A 21,848-nucleotide genomic window follows, 5' to 3' on the forward strand; every position below is an offset into this window, starting at 1 on the left:
TGTCCTGCTCTGCAGAACAGAACCGGAAGCAACACGCTGACATGAAGCAAAAGATGAGCTTCTCATTTCCTTTGCTCAGCGTTTCATGTGACATTGTTTCAAAACTCGAGTTGCTGCTGCAGCTTTCTACATCTCTGACAGACGTGTGGAAACAGCAGAAGACCCCACAGTTTCAACATGTCCAGAATGTGACTCCAGCAAAAATCAGATGGGAACATATGTGGCCATTAAGAAAGCAAAAAGCTCCATTAGGTTTGTGATTCTGCCCTCAGCTTCCAGTCTATCTGTTGGCAGTGCATAATGGTTATAATCTGCAGCACAACTAATTAAAATGTGGATTTTTAACTAACAGCAGTGGAGTCGAGGTGGATGTGAGGACTGACCTCTGTGAAGTATCGCTGTGTGAATTTGAAGAGTTCTCTGAGGGCTGCAGCTTCATTGAACTCGCCTTCATGTTTCTGAAAAAACGAGAAAAAAAGCAAGTCAGTCTTGATGGTTGCCAGAGAGCTGCCATGAAATCAATAACCTTTAAACATCAGCCACCTCTCATCTCTGTAGGTGTCATGACCAGGCTGACCAGTTCACTGCCTGAACCACTGGAGGAAATCTCATTTCCTCCTATTGTACAGTAAATTTGCCACTGACTCTTCATACTGTACCTCTGAGTTAATAGACATTTATTTTATTAGACTTCAGTGATAGTTTCTGGTTTCACAGCAACTATCACTGTAGTTGCTGTGATAGTTGCAACTACACAACTCGAGGTCAGTTAAGAACATCTACAGCAAGTTAGGTTCTTGTATCCCCCTGTGAAAGAGTTTGCTTACATATTTAATGGTAAACATAAATTTCTCTCTGGATTTGTGTGAGACTGGACTTTACCTTGGACTCTCCGTTCAGGAAGTCTTTAAATTCAGCGTCGCTCACTGCTGGCTGCTCCCTGATCTGCTTATAGTAAACCTTCACTTCCTGCTTGAACTTGGGAATGTCTTTGGCATAGAGCAGCTTGTTGGTTGGAGCATGCTGTAAAACATTGAGGTTCATTAGAAGTCAGTTTTTGCTTGGAGTCCTGCCATCTGTCGCGACAAAAAAAAAGAAGGAAATAGCACTTCCTGTGATTGTACAATAGGAGACAAATGTGCCAAACATCTTCACCTTCCCTAGCTGGATCTCGCTCAGAGAAAAGGAGTCCATGAAGGCCTGAGCGATGACCGACAGGCAGCCGTCCAGGTGAGGCGTCTTCTCCATGTCGAACACGAACTGCGGGTTTTTCAGGATGTTGATCCAGAAGCGCAGCGGCAAGCTGATGTGGACAGAACAGCTTCTGTTTTAATTGGTTTCCTGAGAGTTCGTTACTGTCCAATCAGACGCAGGGAAGCTCATCCGTACCTGTTGGTCTTCCAGATGTGTCGGACATCTGGGTCGGTGATCTTTATGTTCTCTGCCTGAGCGTCCAGGAAGTCAAAGAAGTACTTGATGGCGAGGGGAGCTTTGTTCTGGGTCATCCCCCAGATGGACCTGAAGAGGTTCTCCACGTATGAATGAATGGCCACCTTAAAGAGACAGGACAACATAGGTTAACACAGGTTAATTCATGTTTCATACTGAAATGATCCAAACGTCTGTTGTTCCAGCTGGTATCGGTTCTGCTGGTACGGCTCTGTTTCCTCTTGCCTTGGTGGAGAGCAGCTTGGTCAGGTACACTTCCTTCAGCTTCAGCTTCTTCCTCTCTGGGTTCTTCCCATGGTCCTCCACCACATCGGGGTCAATCTGCACCACGACACCAAAACATCACATGAACCAGTGTAGTTGCTACACTGGTTCATTTGATAGAAAATGCAAACCGCCTCCTACCAAATGGAAGTATTTTCCAGTGAAGTTTTCGTCGTCTAGGTGAGAAAAACAGAAAATCAAATTACAGAATTATTTTTACTTGGAGCGAAACATCAGAAATCACAACGTTTTGCACACATCCTGATTATACTGATCTGAAATAATATTTCATCCAACATATGATGATGCTGCAGTTGATAGATGTTGATGTCAGAAATATGTTTGTTAAAATAAATTATCTTATTCCACTAGGTAAAGGATAAACAGAGCGCAGCCTTGTCTCATAGTGAGATTATTAATAGTTAGTGACTAGATATAATATAATCACTGAAATGAAGACTAAATATTGTGATTTAGTTCTCTCCCTGGTTTAACGCACCTGGATGAAATGATGGCTCGTTAGAAGCCCTAAGAGGAACAGTGACAAGCTGAAAAGGTTGTTACTACCACCAGGGAGAACTAAAACATGCAGGATGCCGGCCCTCAAGGTTTGGACACCCCTGATCTAAAGAGTCGATTTTAGCAGACATTTATTGTAGCTGCTGTTCGTTGTGAGGAGGAGGCCTTCGCCTCAGAAGAAACACTAAATTGTTCACACCTCTGGTGAGGTGTGAACATGGTCACGCCTCAGAGGTTCAAAGACATAAAAACATGCGACATGAATCTGCCACAAATGCTTTCCGTGGCTGAAAGCGAAGCCATGACAAAAACTTAGTTCTTACCTTTCACACTCCCCTGTGCGCTGAGTGGAGGATGAGTTTTCTTTGACAGCACTTTTATGGTGGCGCCATCATTAACCTAAAGCAGAGCAAACTCAATATGTTACACATGGAAAAACACAACCACAACAGACTTAACCAATCAGCTGGCCGGTTATTGGAAACAGAAATGCCTCTGAAGCAGCTAAACACTGAAACCTGGTTAGTTTTCCTATTTTCACTGATGAGTCAAAACTGAAAACCCTCTTTTTCACTCTGCAATCACATAAACATGACACCATGTTCTGCTACTCTGAGTTTCCAGTTTAGTAAAAATCAGATAAGCTGTTGTCACACGCGTTTCTCATCTTGCTACATGTGATGGCGAGTGGAGAAACATCTCATACGGGTCCAAACGAGGGGACATGAAGTAGATGTTGTCGAATATCATGACTTGGAAGAATGTGTGTTTGCCAACAACAAAAATGTACAACACACACGGTTTGTTCTACTGTTTCAGGAAGCTGTGTGTTATTTTACCTGCTTTATTTCTCATACATTTAAAGCTCTGAGTTCTCACAGTGGCCATACAAATATTAACTGAATTAATTACTAGTTAAGTCAGTTGGTTGGAGCTACTTTAAGCCTTTCACATGCTGGGGTGAGTGAATCTTCATTAGTGCAGACTGAGGGTCTGCGGAGCATTGCATGTGATTGGAGTCTAACTGGAAGATTTCTACAACATTTGAGTAGGACTTTATTGACTTTGACTATGAACACCAATAGTTCATGTAACAACTCAAATAAATTCAGAATGAAAAACGGCAGACAGATGTATAAACTTATATCTGAACCCTATTTTCTACTTATACCTAAATATTAGCACTGGGTGAACTATTGGTGGTGTTAAAAAAGCAAAATGTATTATAATGTTTACAGGCAAAAGGAAAAGGAAATGTGCACATGCATTGTTGTTTCCTTGATTAATCATGTGAACAAAAGCCACATGAATGAGTCAGAGTCCAGGTCTTGAGGCTGTGACGTTTCCAGAGCATCTTCCCCACACAGACGGTGACCCCTGATCAGGGCCGGCCCTGCCCCTGGTCCATTACAAGCCATTAGGAGGCACTTTCTTCTCATCCATTTGCCTTTATTGTTATTAATTATTATTAATTATTATTAATTATTATTAATATTATTATTATTTATTATTTATTATTATTATTATTATTATTATTATTATTATTATTATTATTATTTTCTTTTAGATAAACAGCTTGGCCCTTTCTGGATGCGATGACAAAAAGATGACAGGAGCTTTCCATTTCCTCTCTGTACCAGGCTGTTGGCTCAGAGGACAAAAAGTTTCATTCTGCGTAAACTGGGCCGAGAGTTTGAAAGAAAGTGGAAGTGAAACTGAGTGAGCATGCTCAAGAATAGCTCCTTCTGCTTCACCTTAATGCAAGACTTTCTGCTCAGACCAAATCTGGTGGTGGTTTAAAATGAACATTTTAAAGTTTGATCTGTGAGAAACTCTGAGGTAAATGTGTATTTGCTCCCTGTTATAGACGACCATGTGTGTTCTGCTTTAACTAACCCGACTCTGTCAACCAGCACTGACTCAGCGCTGCAACACGACCAGCATTCGCTGCACTTAATAAAAGTCTGAAACCACAGCCCACATGCGGACGTGACCACTGAAGTGAGACTGAACTGAAGTCGTCTTTGTTCTCACCTTGTAATGCCTGAGTGTGTTTAGCTTCGTCACGTCTCCGATCACCTCAGAGCCTCCGTCCACCTCCTGAAGAGGAAGAAATGATCCATCCCTCTCGTACTCTGGTAGAATATAGGACAAAAAACCTTATTAATTTAGATATTTTAGTTTCAATACGTAGTATCAACACGTTGCCTTCCGGCCACGGGTCACTGTGGCCGGAAGGCACAGTGGCCACACTGTGGTTTTTATTCTAGAAAACAAAGTGTTTCCTAACACAGAGGAAAAGTTGCTAAATTACCCAAACAGGAAAAAAAGGGATATTTGCTGAAGAGCAGAGTAAAAATAAAACAAAAAGTTTGGTTTTCTGTCACAGATACCAGCGTCGTGGTTTAAATCAGTCAGGTGATCTTGGCTCAGTGGGTAAACTGATGCAGCTGACCCTATTATGAAAAGAATGAACTGGTTTTCTTCTGTACTTATTTCAGCATTTTAACTGAGGATGAACTGGTTACAGTTTTCTAACCAGTCGACACTTTGTGAAAAGCCTGACCTGCTGATTCCGGTTTTGTCTGAAAAGCTGCTAAAGGTAGCAACAAAGTTGCTGAGTTGGCAGCAGTTGGGTGACTGTTGCTAACGGCTCACATGACAAAGCAAAGCAAAAGGGACAGAGGCTGATTTCAAGGCCTCTGCAGAGGTAAATAAGAGCAGATGATTTTCCAAAATGAAGGAATTCTGGGCTAATTTATCCGTGCACCTCTAATTTTAGGAGGTTGTTTTTAAAACAAAGTGTTTCTCAAAACATTTATCAATAGATCTAGCAATGACACAATCCAGAGAACAAGACCAGAAGTAGGTTGTTCCACCACTGGTAAATAGTTCTTTTCTTTAATCCATCGAATCATGGATCTGATAGAACCCAACCTGCTCACTTTACATGGATCCTACAAGTTTCTTTAAAAGAGTCTTCATCTGTGTTGCACCTGAAATCTTATAGATTTAGATTCTTCACTTTCCACAGGACAACTGCAGAGATTAAAACTCATTTAAAGACATAATCTGGATGCTCTGATAATAATATACTATGTATTATGGCAGTTATGGTTCCAAGTGGTCTGACTCTGTGCTGACCTGGTTCACATCTTACTTCACAGATCAGAACTAGTTTGTGTTGTTAGGTTATGGTGAACAGACCACACAACAGATCATAGTGAAGAAAGATCCCATGTGGAAATGGGGAACCTCAAGGCTCCATCCTTGGGCTATTTTTAATCATCATACTGTTAACTCATTTTGTGAAGTATTACAACTTCTCCTGCAGTATCTGTACTGATGACATGCTGCTTTTGACATCACTTGGCCCATACACTACTACAGTGACTGTAGTAGTCAAAAGAGGACAACGATAAACAGGTGAATACTTTCTTTTTCTTGGGTCTAAATACATTTCAGAGTTGGTGGTCTGGTATGAACCAGGGTCCTTCCTGTGGAGGACCCTGTGTGTGAATGCTGCAGGCTGCAGTACATTAGTATCCGTTTCACTCACCAACATTGACATCTCTGATAGAGGTGTTATATGCGAAGCCAAACTTGGTTCTGAAGGTGTTGAGGATCTTCTCTTTGAGCTGCTCCACCGTGTCGCAGCTGAGGGCGTCCACCTCCAGAGGCTCGCTCACCTCTCCATCACTGCCCACTGCAAACAGCACCTTCAGCTTCTGGAGGCGCAAACACACATAGGATCTCATTCATCTTTTTCTATGCCTGCATAATAAATATAATTATTTCATATATTTCACATGCCAAATGTCTAAGTTTTTGCTCCTTATTTGCCGTACTTTGGTGTTTTCAAGTAATTTTTATGATGATAACCTGAACAAAAACATAAGATACACTTTTCAAATAATGGCTATTTATTAAGGGGTAAAAACCTCCTATCCACACCCACCTGGTCATATGTGAATATATAAATTTCTCTCCAATCATGAATAGAGTTCTAAGACCAAAACCCCTTCAGAACAAAAGTGAAAGCTTAAGGAAGATGTGCTTCCTGTTGCATCTGCTTTAAAACTAACAGCATCCAGAAAACGACAAACTGAACATAAAACATGGTGGTGGTAGGGTGAAGGTCTGGGTCTGCTTCTGCAATCTGGATGGTTTCTCATAATTGTCACAACCACGTATTCTGAAAATCCTGGAGGAGAATGGCAGCCCACCGGTCCAATGCAAACCCCCAAGATTGCGTCCAAATGGATTGGAATCACCATCTGGTTGCAGATGGTGATCAAGAGCGACTTGTAAAACATACAAGTCGCTCCTGACTATAAAGACAGAGGACCAGTCAAACTATAGAAAAGTAGTGCAACTGTACATCTGATGTTATCACAGACCACTGATGTGATGTAATTGGCCACACATTTACTGACAGCTGTGTTCTGAATGATAAACCACTGAGCAGCACTATTTAACACTTAATGCAGTTTATTTAATGCTATCAGTTTACCGATCGGAGTGCTGCTAAATGTGTAAAACACCACTTTTACCAGCAAACCGAGCATTTTATCACACTTCAAACATCTCACAATATGGCCTTATCAAGTTTGTAGTTTGATTTTCTACTTTTCCAAGCATTTTAGATGTTTTCTGATGGATCTGCAGATTTATTTAATGGTAAGTGGGAGTAAATTTGTTGTGCTGTGCATGTTCAAAGGAAAGAGAGGAAGTTAGTTATCAGTTCCTGCTAATAAGTTGGCTTAGTTCCATAAATGCATTCACTTCAGTGATTATACTGAAACCTTAATAGCTTTACAATAATAAAAATTAACTACAATAATAAAAATTAACACTTGGTAAAAAGAAAAAAGAAAAACACAAGTGTAAAATGAGTCTATTTGAAAATGTTTGGTTGTTAGACAGTTTTCGATCTAGACGCTGTAGTTCTGTTTTAACTAAACCAGAGAAACAAAAACAGAACAGAGAATTCGGAAGCATCGGTTGGTGGGCCGCGTCGAGAACCATGCAGAGTTTTAGTATGAACCATGAGGCCATGCAGTCCTATAAATACCTCTGTTAAAATAGTTTTGGGTTTTCCATTACAGTTTAGTTTAATTTCGCTGTGACTTTTTGTTAAAGTGTTTTATAGTTTTTATTAGTTATTTTTAGTTTGTTTAGTTTTTATAACTTGTAATATAAGTTTTTTCATACTTTGATCTTTTTTTTTTAATTCTGCACCTAAAGATGAACCATAGTATTGTATTGTGTTCATGTATAGATTGATTGGGTAGTAAATATTCAACCGAAGATATGTTTCTCAAAAAATGTAACCACTTTCTCCCAACTTTTACTGCTCCAGTTTTACAGACTAGCATAAGTACCACCAAGAGGAGCATGGCGTGTCGTAATTAGCTATTTGCCAACAGCTGACGTAAACTGATTGTGTGGGTAGTGGGAGGGGGGGTTAAAAATTTCACATCAGTTCAAAAGGCTAGTAAATAAACATTATTTATTTCAGTTAACAAAAATAGTTTCTCAATTTCAGCTTTTGTTATTTTGTTAGTTTCAGTTAACTATAAGAACCTTGGTGTGTGTGCATGTGTGTGTGTGCGTGTGTGTGTGTACCAGCTGGCTGAAGTCCTGAGCCTGCCACAGCAGCCAGTCCTCACTGAGTGTGTACAGAGCTTTCTCTGTCACACAGTCCACCGGCCCTTTGGAGATCTGCTGTGTGAGCGCGCTCACCAGCAGGTACAGATGCTGCCCGACACTTTCCTGCACAACACCAGAGATAAAAATAAAATAAGAACATGAGCAGCTGGCTAACTTACACACATCAGGTTTGTGTAGGCTCTAGTTTACTTTGAGCTTCTTGTTGCATGTGGTTTCTATGGTTACAGAAAAAGCTTGGCTTAGAATATAATCATCCACAATTAGCATCCAGCTTAGAGACACGTTAGCAAATACATATATAGCTGTGATAAGTTGTGTGTGTTTTTTTTTACTTGTTTATCTGAAAAAGTTAATATGAAATCATATTTTAATATCAAAGATGACCTGAATAAATAGAAAAAGCTGTGCTCAAATAATAATTAAGAGCAAAAAAGAGTGAACCAGACCAACTGGAACTGCATATGTGAAAGAGGAAATGGCTCCTCTGACTGCAATCTGGTCGTCACCCTTGAATCTGGTCGTCACCCTGGTAACAGCAGCTGCTAAGCGCTGCTGCTAACAGGTGGTGAATCTTTTACATCACTGTGGAAGAGTTTTAGACCGTTTCTCTTTCCAGAATTGGTTTATTTTGGCCACACTGTGAGGTTTTCAAGCATCAACAACCAGACTTTAAAATCTTCATTTCTTTCTTTTGTTTTTTGCATTTCAGGACAGACACCTCCCAAAATGTTCAGATTACTTTACAGATCATTTTCTAAAAGGTCTTTGTGATCATAAACATGATTTAGTGAGGAGGCAGAACAATGTGCTCTCTTTGGTCAGCGGTGGTTTTGGAGTTAGACGCCATTTTCTCACTTCTCTTTCTTACTGCCGAGTCATGACCACCGACCTTAACTGAGGTAAGTGAGACAAAGTGCTTTAGATGTTGCTCTGCATTCATTTTGATAGAATATTTTTTCCCAGGGCGTCCAATTTGGTCTGGATAGATTTATCATTAAATAAATTAAATTGTCATTTTATATTTACTTAAGTTATCATTGTGTGATATAAAACTGTGATTTTATATCACACAATGTCACACTTCACTGTGAAGTGTGATAAACAAGCAGAAACAGAGATAATCTGTATTGAATGGGGACATTTTAGCAGCTCTGTGTACCAAACACACAGTTTTCACAGAATTTACGATAAAAGATAAAGATACTGAACGATGAACTGATTTTATGTCCCATCTGATATTTGAAACTGTCCGTAGCCATAGTCACGTTTCCTATAAATAAGCAGGGAAGTAGTTTTTAAAAAATGTTTTACGTTGCCCTTCTAGGTAAAGAAAAAACATTCAAAGAGTTTCTCAGTATTTCTTTTCCCATGCTTGTAAAAACTGTCTGAACCAAAGGCGTCTGCACTGATCAATGTCAATTATTTTACATCTTAGCAACAGAGACCATCAGATGTGCATCAAAACTCTTAGATGGAGATAAATGAGTGAGAATCATCAGACTGGGATCATAGTAGCTTCACTGTCTCTGTCTAGCTACACAGGAACAATCAGACCGGTCTCTGACAGTTTTCTTGAACCGACCCGCAGGAAGCCGTAGAGGCAGACCGACACCCAGTTGGTCAGTAGCTTCTCCACCGTGGACTCGGTGCGCCTCAGCAGCAGTTTGGGCTGAGCGGCGCTGCTGTTCTGCTGCATCAGGTCCTTCAGCAGGACCTCCATCACCTCCGTCAGGTACGACAGGTTGCCGTGAAGCGCCACAGTGAGCAGAGACGCAAATGTGCACCTGAAGGACAGAGACGTTAATTGAACTGTCCACTGCAGAAACACAAAACCTTACCAAGTTTTTTTTTGTTTAGTTTTTAGTTCAAATAAGATAAAAACTAACTGACAAGGAACTTTCCTGCAACATATAGGAGCTGGTTTTATGTGAATAATGCTTGAGTATAGATAAAAAGTATCTAAAAAGGCAGATCTTAGCTCTGCCAATTACAATCTCAAGTGGCCCAGCTCAACGTATACATGAGTTTGATTGACAGCGCTAAACCCCTCCTCCTGGCTCTGATTGGTTGTTTTTTGTTGGGACTGGTGAATTTCTTCAGACGGTAATAGCAGTTCAGGAGGATGTGGAGATCAATCTTTTCATGGATTACCTGTTTCCAAAAAACATTTTTGTGCGTGTGTTGTTTTTTTTTTTTTAAATAAAAATTACATACTGCACCTTTAAGGAAAACCTAAAACCAGCTACTATATCTTCCACAAATGTTACTTTTATGTTAGTTTTGTCTTATTTCAAGCACAAGAAACAAAAACTACTTGATAAGATTTGATGTGTTATGCAGTGATAAGCGTTTTGTTTTTCCATCCGGGTCATCAGATTTACTTGTCTTTGACGGTGAAGCTTTTCTGCTCCTCTAGCGCGTGCACCATGGTGGTGAGAAACAGCTGGTCCTGGATCAGCCTGGAGAACTTCTGGCAGTGCTGATCCAGCTCCACCATCTCCACGTCCTGATTCCAGATCAGACAACAACAAAGTTCACTGACGCTGTGTGAGAGCGTCCAAAGAGCCGCAGCTGCCATTCATGCTTACCTGACCAATGTCTTTGATGCACAGCTTAATTAAAGATTCACTCTGGAAAGCAGAAAGTAGCTGTTATATATCCTCAGGGTATCAGTGTGATTTGTGTTGCAACACAGGGCTTGGTTTTACCTCAGGGAAGAAGGTTCTGGAAGCAAAGTGCTTGTAGTCCAGGAAAGGAATGGCTCCGACGTTTTCCATCAGGTCAGCCTTTTCTGTCTGCAGATCTATGAATCCTGTGAAGGAAACAGACAGTGGAGGAAAGGCAACACTAACAACTCACAAAACGGCTAACATTTCTTGTTCTTATCAGCTGGTAACGCGGAAACGCAACAATCAATTTACAACATCTCACAGTTTATTAATACTATATCTGAGTAGCTCAGCAAAAGCTGCAGTCAAGTATGGGTTTCTGAAAATGGCTTTCGTTTACCGTCAGGTCAACTTGTGCAACAATTTTTAAATTGTGAAAAAAGGAAGTGCTTCAAAAAGGAACTGAGTTTGTGTTAGACGCCCAGTGAGGTGGAAGAGTTGAAAGCGAAGTGGTTGAAAAGGGACAAAGTGTGTAAATGTTTCATTATCAGCTCTAAACAGAAGCCAGTTCTCTGTCTCTGGAGAGGCAGCATGTCACACAGAATGTGTATTAACATGAAAAACTTTAATATATGATTCATGTCTGTTCTCCTCATTGAACCAGAACGCAACATGAGCACAACGTCTCCATAGAAGGCAGGTTAAAACAAACAGCAAATATTAACGTTTCACTGCATCTATTTCACTCAGTTAGGCTCATCAATCATCTGAAGAGACAAATAAAATTCATCTGAAATTCTGTTTTGGAAAAGATTTAAGAGAAAACAACAACAACAAAAACAAATCGACTCTAAGGACATCATGATGTTATATTGGCTTTACTAGCAGGAAGTTTGTTTCTGATAGGAAATGAGAAGGGCATTTTTTAAGAGATAATAAAACAATCAATGATTATGAATATAATCTGCTTTCATTTACATTATATACAAATTGTAAGTCAAAACTCATTTAACCATCTTAATGTTCAGTGGAACAATCTTTAGAGCCATGACAGCCTTCACACACCTCAATCTTCAGCTGCCTCCACAGATTCTCAAGCAATTCAAATTATAAATGCTTTATTGATCCTAAAGGGAAACTAAATGTTGTTGTAACTCAAATTATTCAAGATTCTCTAAAGAGTTATTATAGATGGTAATGGCTGTGGGAAGGAAGAATCTATTGTAGCAGTCAGTATTACAGCAAACTGATAAGGCCTCTGACTGAAGACACTCTTTCTATGACAACCTCATGAAGAGGAAGTCCAGGCTTGATTCTATGACTGGGTCACTTCAACATGTTGAACAAATTAAACTATTGCTTAGAACCTAATCCACCATCAGCAATGCTAAGTCAAACTAATTCAGCGTAGGATGTGTTTAGGATCAGATTAATACACATTAAGCCCTGATGAATGCAGCAGGTAATGGAGAAAAAAACAAACCTATTACCAGACTCAGAAGTAAGGACTGACCTTGTCTGATGTCATTCCTAATGTCACACTCCAGGTTTTCCATCAACTTGTTCATCCTAACGGTGAGCTGCTCCCGTTGTCTTCGGTAGACGAAAAACACCACTGAAATGAACGAGCCAACATGTAAAGAGAAATCTCCAGCATGTTGTTGGTGGAGGCCAAAACCATGGTGCACTTACCAACCAGGGTGATGGGGATCAGGAATATGATGAGCAGTATAAAAAAATAACGTTGAAATGATGATTTGTTCAGTGTTATAGATTCATGTCCATATGTTACCTGTAACAGACCATAATCATAATAGTTGGCAACACTTTATTTGAAGGGGTCTGCATAAGACTGACATGAGACTGTCATACGTATGACATAACTTCTGTCTTGAACAGGAAGTAGTGTATTCATGAAGGTTTATGACTTTTAACATGAAGTGTCATTCGGTAGATAATGACACCTGTAACACAAAGTTGACACTTTTAAATGACTTTTAATGCAAGTTTTAATTGAACTTTGCATTAAAAGTGTCATTATTTACCCAATGACTCTTCATGACACCAGCCGTAAACATTCATGAAGAGTCATTTATGTTCATGACAGATCAGGGTTGCTTAGCCTGGTGCTCTGGGCGCTAGGGCAGTCATTCATCCAGCTGCCCGCCATGTTTTTGAGGTAAAACATGTTTATAGTTGACATGAAATTTGAAAATATCACTTGATAGTTATGCATTATTGGAAGACTTTAAGATTAATACCTAAACACCAACTATAAAGTCTTTAAAAAAGCAATCATTAAAAATAACAAAAATAAATTAACAATCCTAAGCCTGGTGGGGGCACAAGTACAGCCTGATGGCCCGCCAGGCTTATAATACACTGAGGGAAACCGTGCAGGTGTCATGTCATGTTTATGACAGTCTCATGTCAGTTTTAAATACACCCCTTCAAATAAAGTGTTACCTAGTAGTTCATAGAACAAACAGGTGGTACAGCTTTAAATATGCTAATGCTGAAACTGTTATAAAGCCAAAACACTTTCTGAAGCATTCCTCTCATAAAGCATGAAGAGTCGTGACGAGCCACCAGACAGATCAAGATAACAGGTTGAATTAATACTACAGAGACATTCTTACAACATAATGACACTGGATTTGATTCTAGAAGAATCTGATCTGGTGTTTTTGTCATTTTCAAATGTGAAAATAAAATCACCCTGAACACAAATAACAGGTTGTGCCAAACTTTGACTATGCCAGTTAAACATTTTCCTTTTTTAAATTCAATAGCTCCATTTTGTGTTTTTGCATGGAGACCACAGAGCAATTTGGGCCAGCTTTGTACTTTGTAACTCCTGGTTTTGATCTTTGATCAGCCAAAGCTCTGCAGTATTCCTACATCCTGCTGGTTATGTGGTCAAACTTATTGCTCCTGTTCTGTTTCTTTATCTGTTCCTGGTTCGACTTTATTTTCTGCATTGTCCAGTTTTCTTGCTCCTTGCTTCAGTTTCTGCAGCCTTTGGTTTTATACAACACTGGAGTCAGTTTAGTTGATCTGCTTCCATTAACATGTTCTGTCCTGTTTTTTGGTTCTTCTTAACCAAGTAATGTGAGAAACTGATAGGGGAAAGCTGGTCTAGTTACAGCTAAAAAACAAGGGATTTCAACAGCACTTCAAGTTATTAAACCTATACTACTATAAATTTTGAATTTACCTTGATCATCTCAATGTCAGAGCTTTGCATGTTTTTAATTTTACAGATAAAGGTTTCTGTCTTGTTGTCGATTTCTTGAGTTGTTATGATGCAGGGATGTTCAACTTCATTGTGAATTCCCACAACCAACAGCTCTGCTGCAGTCATCTGCAGCTTGTCTGCCTTTTTCTGAAAGAACAAAACCAATTTCCCCTTCAATAATGTAACATCAACATGTCTGAGTGAACAAACGTGGACAGAACCTGCCGTACCTGAATAGTGATACGAACATCTTTCCCCTCCTTCACGGCTGCAAAGCTGGTAAACTCTGGGTCAGGATAGTAAGTTATTTTCTTTGAGCACTCCAATGTTTCACTGGCTACTTTCAGAAACACGGTGCTGCTGGACACTGGAGGGTTTTTGGCTGCAGGTGTTTTATATATGAGAGTCTGTTGAAAATAAAAACATACCATGATGTAGTTCACTGTATGCTGATAACAGAGTTTCTATCTGCAGAGTTACCTGATAGCTGCTGCTCATCAGAGGCATGACTTCCTGCTGGGTGGGGCTGTGTGTGATCCCCTCCACCAAATCTAGGTGAGTCCCAGAAATATTGACCATCCTGCCCCCACTGGAGGACACAGAGAGGACAAACACTTTACTCACTTGTTATTCTGATCAGTTATTTGACAGAACAGTACATGTGATTCTTCTAACTGTAGATTTTTATTTACATTCAGTAGTTTGAAAAAGTATTTAATACTTTATACATTTATTGTGTTTTTGTCACATTTAAATGTTTCAGGCTTTCAAACAAACCAACCTGGCTCTATGTAAGCAGTAATAACTAGTTGAACTTCACTCACTCCTCTTAGCAGAACTGTTTTAATCCAGCTGCTCTGGAGGGTTTTTGAGCATGAACACCCTGCTTAAGGTCACACCACAACATCTCAGTCAGATTTAGATCTAGACTGTGAACAGACTGTGAACAGGGCAGAAGTAAAATCAGTTGTGGTTTTGCTTGTACACTTCACTGTCTTGTTGAATACAGTAACTGCAATTGAGCTGAAGGTCACAAACTGATGCCTCGTCATTCTCCTTCAGGATTGTCTAGCAGGAAGCAGAACTCTTGGTTCCACCAACTCATCCACTGTCTAAAGCAGCAAATCATTCCCAATGCATCACACTACCACCACCGTGTTTCACAGTCGATATGATTCTTTCTCTGAATTGTTCTGCTAGTTTTAAGCTATATTTAATTTGACATTCACCTCCCACATCTTGTCAATCCTCAGAACAGTTTCCTCAAGTCTTGAATCATCAAGATGACTTTTTTTTGGCAAATCCAACATGGACCTTTGTGTTATTTCTGCCCACCAGAGGTTTTGATCTTAGAACTCTGGTCTTTGTTATAGAATCAAAATGTTTTTTGTTCTTGGTTCTTTTGTAGCTTCCTGGATGAGTCACTCTTGGCTTGAACTCTAACTCACTCATGAAAATGTGTGTTGTTTTTTGAGCTCTTTTAGTTCATTTCATGCTGTCAAACTTAATTATTTAAGTCATTTCTTAATTTCTTAAATTCTATAATTTAAGAAGACTTTAAAGTTTTTGGCTTGAAGCTCTTCTAATTTTTCAATTCCTCATTTTTTGGCCTCCATACTTTCATTTGTCAGTTGGCAGACAGGAAAGGGGCGCAAGGCAAGAAGAGGAAGACATGCAATAAATTGTCCGATTACATTTAAAACTGGGCTCATGGTTTTTCACTTCCTCCTCAGGAGTTTCATCAGCTGCAATCCTGCCCGACATATTAATAAGTATGTCAAGCAATAAAAAGCTAAAATACATTTAGATGTTCAGATGTTGAAAATATTCCATGAATGTTCAACTCATGTTTTTAACAATTCAAATACTGAATGACAAAAACACCAATGCTTATGGTATTGTTATTCTTATTTTTATTTTCACAACAAAGTATTGTATTATGTTTCTGAAACTGTAGAGTAACACTAATGGATTCAGAGTCATTGCATTTAAAGAGGAAGTAATGTTAAAGTGAAAATGGGTTGTTCAGGAAGTGTCAGTTTTCACATGTAATAGTTACTGCAACAGTTTGCTTCAACAAGTTTCTGTAAACTACACCAGTTACAAATTAGTGGGGGTGAAACAAAAAATAAATGGGGGTCTTTTGCTTTTATTGTCCTTTTTGAAAAAAGGAACAAGTTGTGAATGGAAGTGGAAGTCAGTTAATACGCGTCTGTTTGTTCAAAAACCTTATCAGATGGGTTCAACTGCTCAAACTAGACAGAAATACTTGGTAAGAGTTTGTTTTTGCAGTGTAATGCTGTGATCAAGTGTGTAGGTTTCCTTAAACAGAACAATCTGTTAGAATCCATCTTGTGGTTGGGGAACAATTAAATGCTTGGTCAAATTAAAAGTCAAAACTTAATTTCCATAATCAAATGAATTTCTACACATGAAGAAAACCTCTGAACACCTGAATCACTCTGAAGTCACAGTGTCAGCAAAACATCAGGTCAGCTGAGAACTTGATTCAACAAACATCAAGTTTGCCAGGAGTCAAAAGATGAAGAACAAAATTCATCAAGAACACATGAACTATGTTATAGATTGGTTTTAGAGGGTACATGTGATTTATAAAGTTTAAAGAGGTCCAACAAAAAAAAATAAAAAATCAGGATGTGTGAAGTTTAACCTGGCCTACAGATCAACTTTTGGTTTAATAAATTAATTAATATTACATCAGTGCATGGTGCTCTGCAGATGCTGGAAATTGTTAATCTATATTTTTTTAAATACCTTCTCCAGCTGCTGCTTGGTGTAATATCAGTGCAGATTGGTGAAGACTGATAGGCGATGGTGACATTGCCGTGGCAACTTCCGTCTGGAAGGAGAACACACACTTTGACCAGGCCTTTAGCTTTTGTGCTGGGAATATGGAAGGTCAGACTGGAACCGTTGTTGCTTAACACAGGAGATCTGACCAGAGAACAGAGAGAGAGAGAAACTGCATAAAAAGTTCATTGTATAGCACATTTAAGAAACAAGGCAGTTCAAAATGCTTTACATAACAACATAATACAGAAAATAGCTATGAAACAAGTAAAAAATATTACATTTTGTCACATACCATCATCAAAATCAAGGTAAGCAACTAATGTGAGCTGGAAGCAAGTTCACCCTGAAAGCTGACTGTAAGATGCTAAAAACAATCCACAAGCAGAAATGTTATTACAGGACATAAATGTCCTACTACTGTCCATCTTAAAGTGTATGTCTATACAATCAGAGGCTGCACTAGTGTTACTTTTTCAGCCACATGAGGTAAGAGTAGCTATTAGAGAGGAGGGTTCCTGAACACTTTTCCTCACTCACAAAACAACTTTTGTGAGTGATTGGATGCTTTATTTGACGTTCAATAACTTTTTTTCCTAAACAAGCTATACTGTAGAAGAATCGTACATTCACTGGAGGGACATAATGTTTCCACATGACTGTAGTAAAGAATAAAATGACTCACTCCTTTGGGTCACAGTCCAGGTCAGCTTTAATCCTGACTCTGGTCACATCTCTGAGGTTACGACCCGACAGCACAGCCTGATTTCTGCCATAGAAAGACACAACACTGGGAGAGACGGAGGAGATCTCTGGTTTCTGAAGGAGCAGAAAATACAAATGTTCCACATTACCAATGAGCTACACTGAACATGTATGAGGTGTCAGATCGACTAATAATGTGACTCACAGAAAAGTTCCGCTCAAACTGCCCAATGTTTTCACAAATATCCTGCAGAAGGAAATATATTACATTTATCAGTTTATTTCATGACATTGTTCCAGACAACATTAGTTTAACACAGAAACTGTAAAAAAATACAATAGATATCCATGTTAAAGAAATGTAATTATGTCTAACAAGCACTATCTGAGAAGAAACTTCTCTAAATTTCATCTAAAAATCATAAAACGGTTCATGATTACGTTGCTGACTGCATCAGTGGCCCAGGAGCAGCTGTTCTGTCTCCATCCACATCCTGCTCTGATACACCGCTGACACCTGGACAGAAAACAGGCCCAGTTTGATTTCAGCTTTACTCAAACATTACAACACTTGATATAGATTCATTTAGAAACAACAAGCTGCACTGATAATGCATCGTTCATGTTAATGAAACATTGAGCAGAATGAAGCTTCTCTAGATTCAACACTAATCTTTTTCTTTCAGCTACAAAAGAAAACAGATAATTATACAAGCATATAATCTGTCAGATTTAAATATCAGCTACAATATTTGTATTATTCAGATTTTATGCAGAGTAGAGTTATGAAAACACTGAAATGAAATTATACTGTTAGACTTTATGATGATATCAGTTGTTATTAAACCTGTATTCTAAAACATAAATGAACTTACAGGTGAAAACTTGGTTGCCCCTGGATACTGGAACAGTTAATCATCTTTATTTGTTCTGACAGAGATGTGTCTCCAAGTCTGATCGTCACGGTAACGTCGAGATCTGCAAAGCCAAGATAAAGTATGAAACTATAATAAGATAGAGTGCAGCTGTAAGACAATGCTTAAAGACTTCCTGACCATCACTGACCATCAGCAGGTAAAGGGTCACTGAGAATGCAGATGCATTGTGGGTACTGTGGTTTTGGTTCTTGTTTTTTACAAAGCTGGGTGGAGGTTGTAGAGAAATCACAAGTGAAGTTAGACTGAATCTTCTCTGTAGTCAGGTGTGATTGGATGATTATTTTCATCTGAGAAAAAAACAAAAATAAGATGATAATAACTGATAGTTCCAGATGAAAACAGTCATAAATGTTTTAATAACCCACCTCTCCTGTGGAGTCCTTCAGAAATCTGTGAGAAACTATTTCCTGCTTGGATTCATCAGGGATGGACAGCCTCTCTGAACCTCTGCAGTCGTCTTTAAATGAGCAGCTGAAAAAATGTAAATGTGTCATCATAAAGTTGAGATGAAGGATTGAGCTGAGATGAAGTTTCTCTGACCTTTTCTCAGAGACACACCAGACACAGAATGGATCCTGGGCAGAAAGACAATCCTTCACATTTTGGTAAGTTGTGCAGTTTGACACTGGAACACGTTGAACCTGGAGCAGAACACCATGTTTCAGAAACACATCAACCGGCAGGGTAAGTGAACGCCACACGAAGAAGCTCCAATCTACCTGGTTTTTAAACGGCACATAGAGATGTTTCTGATCCACTGGATCCAGTTGGAGTTTTGGAAACACTTTGTTGTCTCCACTGGTTCTGAGGAGGATCTGTGGACAGGAGGGCTGGTACTTCCTGTCCACAGAAAGCTGATGACAACAACAACAACACTGAGGTTAGATTTACAGGACGTATCCAAGAAACAGGGTTGGATGGAATTCCCATGCAAAAAGGCAAAAGAAGTCTGACATTGATACATATTATTTTAATTTTGAATTTTCGAGAAGTCCTTCTGGGGCTGTATAACAATTTGTGTAATAATTTTCACATTTGAAAGACGCTCTTAAAGAACAAAGACAGCCTGTTGGATTGTGTTTCTATTTAAAAAAACATCCCAGGACCAGGTTAAACCCTGTCACAGTTCACAGTGACATAGTTACTGTGTTCATAAATGATGCAAAGAAAAATTCTGTTACTTATTTTGCTAAAACACAGTTCTTTCCTCTCAGTTGTTAGTTTCCTACCCACCTTGATTAGCTGTCCATCTGCTGTTCCAATGAAGAAAACCATCCAGTTGTTCAGCCTGACGGCCAGAACAGAACTCATGAAGTTCTGCTTAAAAAGCACAGCCTTTGGTTTCAGGTCCAAAGGAACTGACTGAGGAACAGAGAGAATTGTTTCAACATTTTTGTCTTGTTCTTCAGAAAACTCAGGGAAGATTTATAGTTATATAAGCAGCCAAACAGAAAGTTTGGGACAGATTTTAATAAGCTGCGCTTTACGTGTTCATATTTTATATACAAAATGACAAAAACCACTCAGGAAACCAAGTAGACAAACACAAAAATATAGACACTGCCACATTTAACAAAAGTGTTACAATTTATCACAAAGATTCAGAAATTGTTTCAATGATGGTAAAAACCAGACACAAAGTTTATTTTAAATGTTTAAGAGTAAAAAAGGGACTGATCTGTAAACCCATACCAACATATATATTTCAGAAATATAAATCACCCAACCTTTCATTTTATTGAACATTCTGTCTGTCTCATTTCAGACATATAAAATGTTCCTGGAGATTCTTAGCCCTCTAGGACTCAGTAAAAAAACAAGACATGAAAACATCAGGATTAAGAGGAGGCTATGGTTAATACAGCAACTCACCGGTTTGTCTGGCTTGATCTTTGATGGATAAAAGTCAGGATCTGTGTACTTATCTGTGCTGAGATCAGGACTGATGTCAAACAGCAGCAGCTCAGTGTTTTCTCCTCCTTTATCCACACTGAACACTCCACTCCACAGGACCTGCTGTCCACCTGGGACGACCGAGGAGGCCAGCAGTCTGCTGCCTTCACCTCCAGAGGAACTGAGAGTCGCTCCACGAAGAGACTTCAGAGTCTCAGTTTTACTGGTTTCAGCCTGAAGCCAGATCAGACGGACTCGTGATGCCACGTTGGAGAACAGATACACTGTTGAGTTGATCTGGAATCCGTCCACAAACTCTACATCAACTTTAGCTTGGATTTTAGGTGTAACTGAGTCACCAGACCAAGAGAATATATCCCCGGGCTGTTTTTGATTGGTGTTTTGAAGGTTGATAGTGTTTAAATCATCGCCACATTTACCTGTGTCATTCTGTATGGCTGTCAGAATATAAGTCTGAACTGATTTCTCCTTCACATCCACCAGAAAGCTGACAGACCCACTGCTGTTCCTCCGAGGTCCCACCTGGATATGTTCACTGTAAATCAGCTTATTGATGTTCTTCAGGTCCAGAACTTCACAGAAACCACAGAGTTTGTTTCCTGTCACACCACAGCTGATCAATGTGTCATTCTTAACAAATGGTAATAAAACATTAACTCTGAAAGTTGTGTTCCAGGCAGCCTTCATAGGATCTCTGTAAAACTCCTCTTTGTCCGGTTGATCCCCTCTCTTTAAGATCCCTCTCTGGGTCAGGTTGTAGATCAGAGTCAGGTCATGGCTCAGCTGGTAAAGATTCTCCTCTGTAGCGATGTAAACAGAGCCGTTGCCCACTGCGAGCTGACGGAGGTCCTCTTTAAAGTTGAAACCCTTGTACTCATCCAGACACTGAGCAGGTTCTCCCCAGATGGAGCAAAGCAGACCGAGCAGAAAGATCATCTTGTACAAAAGGAGGCAGCTCTGAGTGAGACAGTGAGAAACTGAAGGACTGTAGACACTGTGGACTCTGTGTCTATAGAGATGTGCATAAAAGCGCTGCGTCTTTCCTGAAAAGAGAAGTGCTGAAATTCTAAGGAAATGAGCCAAACCGGAAATAGAAACACAGCACATAATTGACAAAGATTTTTGTAACCATGTTGCATGTTTACACAAATTAACTTTCCTGGTCCATACTCTTAAAGCGTGTAAATATCCGAAACAAAACGCGCACCTGTTGAGTGAGGGCGCGCGCTCCCCCTTAAAAGGAATAGAAATCTTGCTTTTTCGAATGAAATCTTTTTCATCGCGCGCCTCCCAACACTAATAGAACGCGATCCACCATGACATAGGCCTAACTGAATGAACTTAAGAGTCTATGAGAATTTTTGAATTCAAGGCGAAACTTTGCCCTGACATAAAGGGATGAGTTATATTTCGATATATTTCATTATAACAAAAGTGCCCTCTAGTGTCGGGAAGTTCTCATTACTGCCATCCGAATAATTCCTACTCTTTGGTGATGTGGAGAAGTCTTACGGACATTTCATCCGACGTAGGTGATGAAATGGATTTTTACGTACACAGTCTCTGATTACCTGATGTCACAATATATCTGAATTCACTCTACTGTTCACGGACAGGATCTTCCAGGTGTAGTTGGTGTTCTGGCAACGATATACATCACTGAACGGGTTAGCACCACAATACATTAAAGATCTGCTGTTATTGTATCAACTTTCTAGACCTCTCAGG

At 39.4% G+C, this 21,848-nt stretch overlaps 1 protein-coding gene and 1 long non-coding RNA gene across 3 annotated transcripts in view; one reads left to right on the forward strand and one right to left on the reverse strand.

The window, feature by feature from the left end:
* The window catches only part of plxnc1 (plexin C1), a 24,481-nt gene extending 3,138 nt beyond the window's left edge, over positions 1 to 21,343 (reverse strand). Inside the window, exons 1-31 of one of the 2 annotated variants that reach the window (XM_081604015.1) lie at positions 21,328 to 21,343; positions 20,079 to 21,163; positions 19,440 to 19,568; positions 18,926 to 19,060; positions 18,747 to 18,847; positions 18,572 to 18,677; positions 18,334 to 18,493; positions 18,144 to 18,246; positions 17,710 to 17,785; positions 17,474 to 17,515; positions 17,249 to 17,382; positions 16,528 to 16,707; positions 14,233 to 14,341; positions 13,983 to 14,159; positions 13,732 to 13,899; positions 12,207 to 12,306; positions 12,028 to 12,129; positions 10,614 to 10,717; positions 10,494 to 10,535; positions 10,287 to 10,411; positions 9,488 to 9,689; positions 7,861 to 8,007; positions 5,792 to 5,960; positions 4,267 to 4,367; positions 2,556 to 2,631; positions 1,855 to 1,889; positions 1,675 to 1,770; positions 1,390 to 1,553; positions 1,156 to 1,303; positions 883 to 1,023; positions 384 to 458 (exon numbers count right to left, since the gene is read on the reverse strand). In XM_081604015.1, the coding sequence (XP_081460141.1) occupies positions 384 to 458; positions 883 to 1,023; positions 1,156 to 1,303; positions 1,390 to 1,553; positions 1,675 to 1,770; positions 1,855 to 1,889; positions 2,556 to 2,631; positions 4,267 to 4,367; positions 5,792 to 5,960; positions 7,861 to 8,007; positions 9,488 to 9,689; positions 10,287 to 10,411; positions 10,494 to 10,535; positions 10,614 to 10,717; positions 12,028 to 12,129; positions 12,207 to 12,306; positions 13,732 to 13,899; positions 13,983 to 14,159; positions 14,233 to 14,341; positions 16,528 to 16,707; positions 17,249 to 17,382; positions 17,474 to 17,515; positions 17,710 to 17,785; positions 18,144 to 18,246; positions 18,334 to 18,493; positions 18,572 to 18,677; positions 18,747 to 18,847; positions 18,926 to 19,060; positions 19,440 to 19,568; positions 20,079 to 21,056 (4,425 nt within the window). In that variant the 5' untranslated portion in view covers positions 21,057 to 21,163; positions 21,328 to 21,343. Of the gene's footprint in view, positions 1 to 383; positions 459 to 882; positions 1,024 to 1,155; positions 1,304 to 1,389; positions 1,554 to 1,674; positions 1,771 to 1,854; positions 1,890 to 2,555; positions 2,632 to 4,266; positions 4,368 to 5,791; positions 5,961 to 7,860; positions 8,008 to 9,487; positions 9,690 to 10,286; positions 10,412 to 10,493; positions 10,536 to 10,613; positions 10,718 to 12,027; positions 12,130 to 12,206; positions 12,307 to 13,731; positions 13,900 to 13,982; positions 14,160 to 14,232; positions 14,342 to 16,527; positions 16,708 to 17,248; positions 17,383 to 17,473; positions 17,516 to 17,709; positions 17,786 to 18,143; positions 18,247 to 18,333; positions 18,494 to 18,571; positions 18,678 to 18,746; positions 18,848 to 18,925; positions 19,061 to 19,439; positions 19,569 to 20,078 lie in introns of both variants that reach the window. The other variant, XM_017302794.2, reaches the window with a different exon arrangement.
* Positions 8,691 to 10,410, forward strand: LOC108165877 (uncharacterized). Its single transcript, XR_001776206.2, has 3 exons — positions 8,691 to 8,804; positions 9,494 to 9,637; positions 10,322 to 10,410. It is a non-coding gene; the product is annotated as an uncharacterized LOC108165877 (long non-coding RNA).
* Positions 21,344 to 21,848: the final 505 nt, after the last annotated feature.

The sequence above is a fragment of the Poecilia reticulata genome, chromosome 23 (genome assembly GCF_904066995.2).
Source record: "Poecilia reticulata chromosome 23, P_reticulata-male-v2, whole genome shotgun sequence".
NCBI lineage: Eukaryota > Metazoa > Chordata > Actinopteri > Cyprinodontiformes > Poeciliidae > Poecilia > Poecilia reticulata.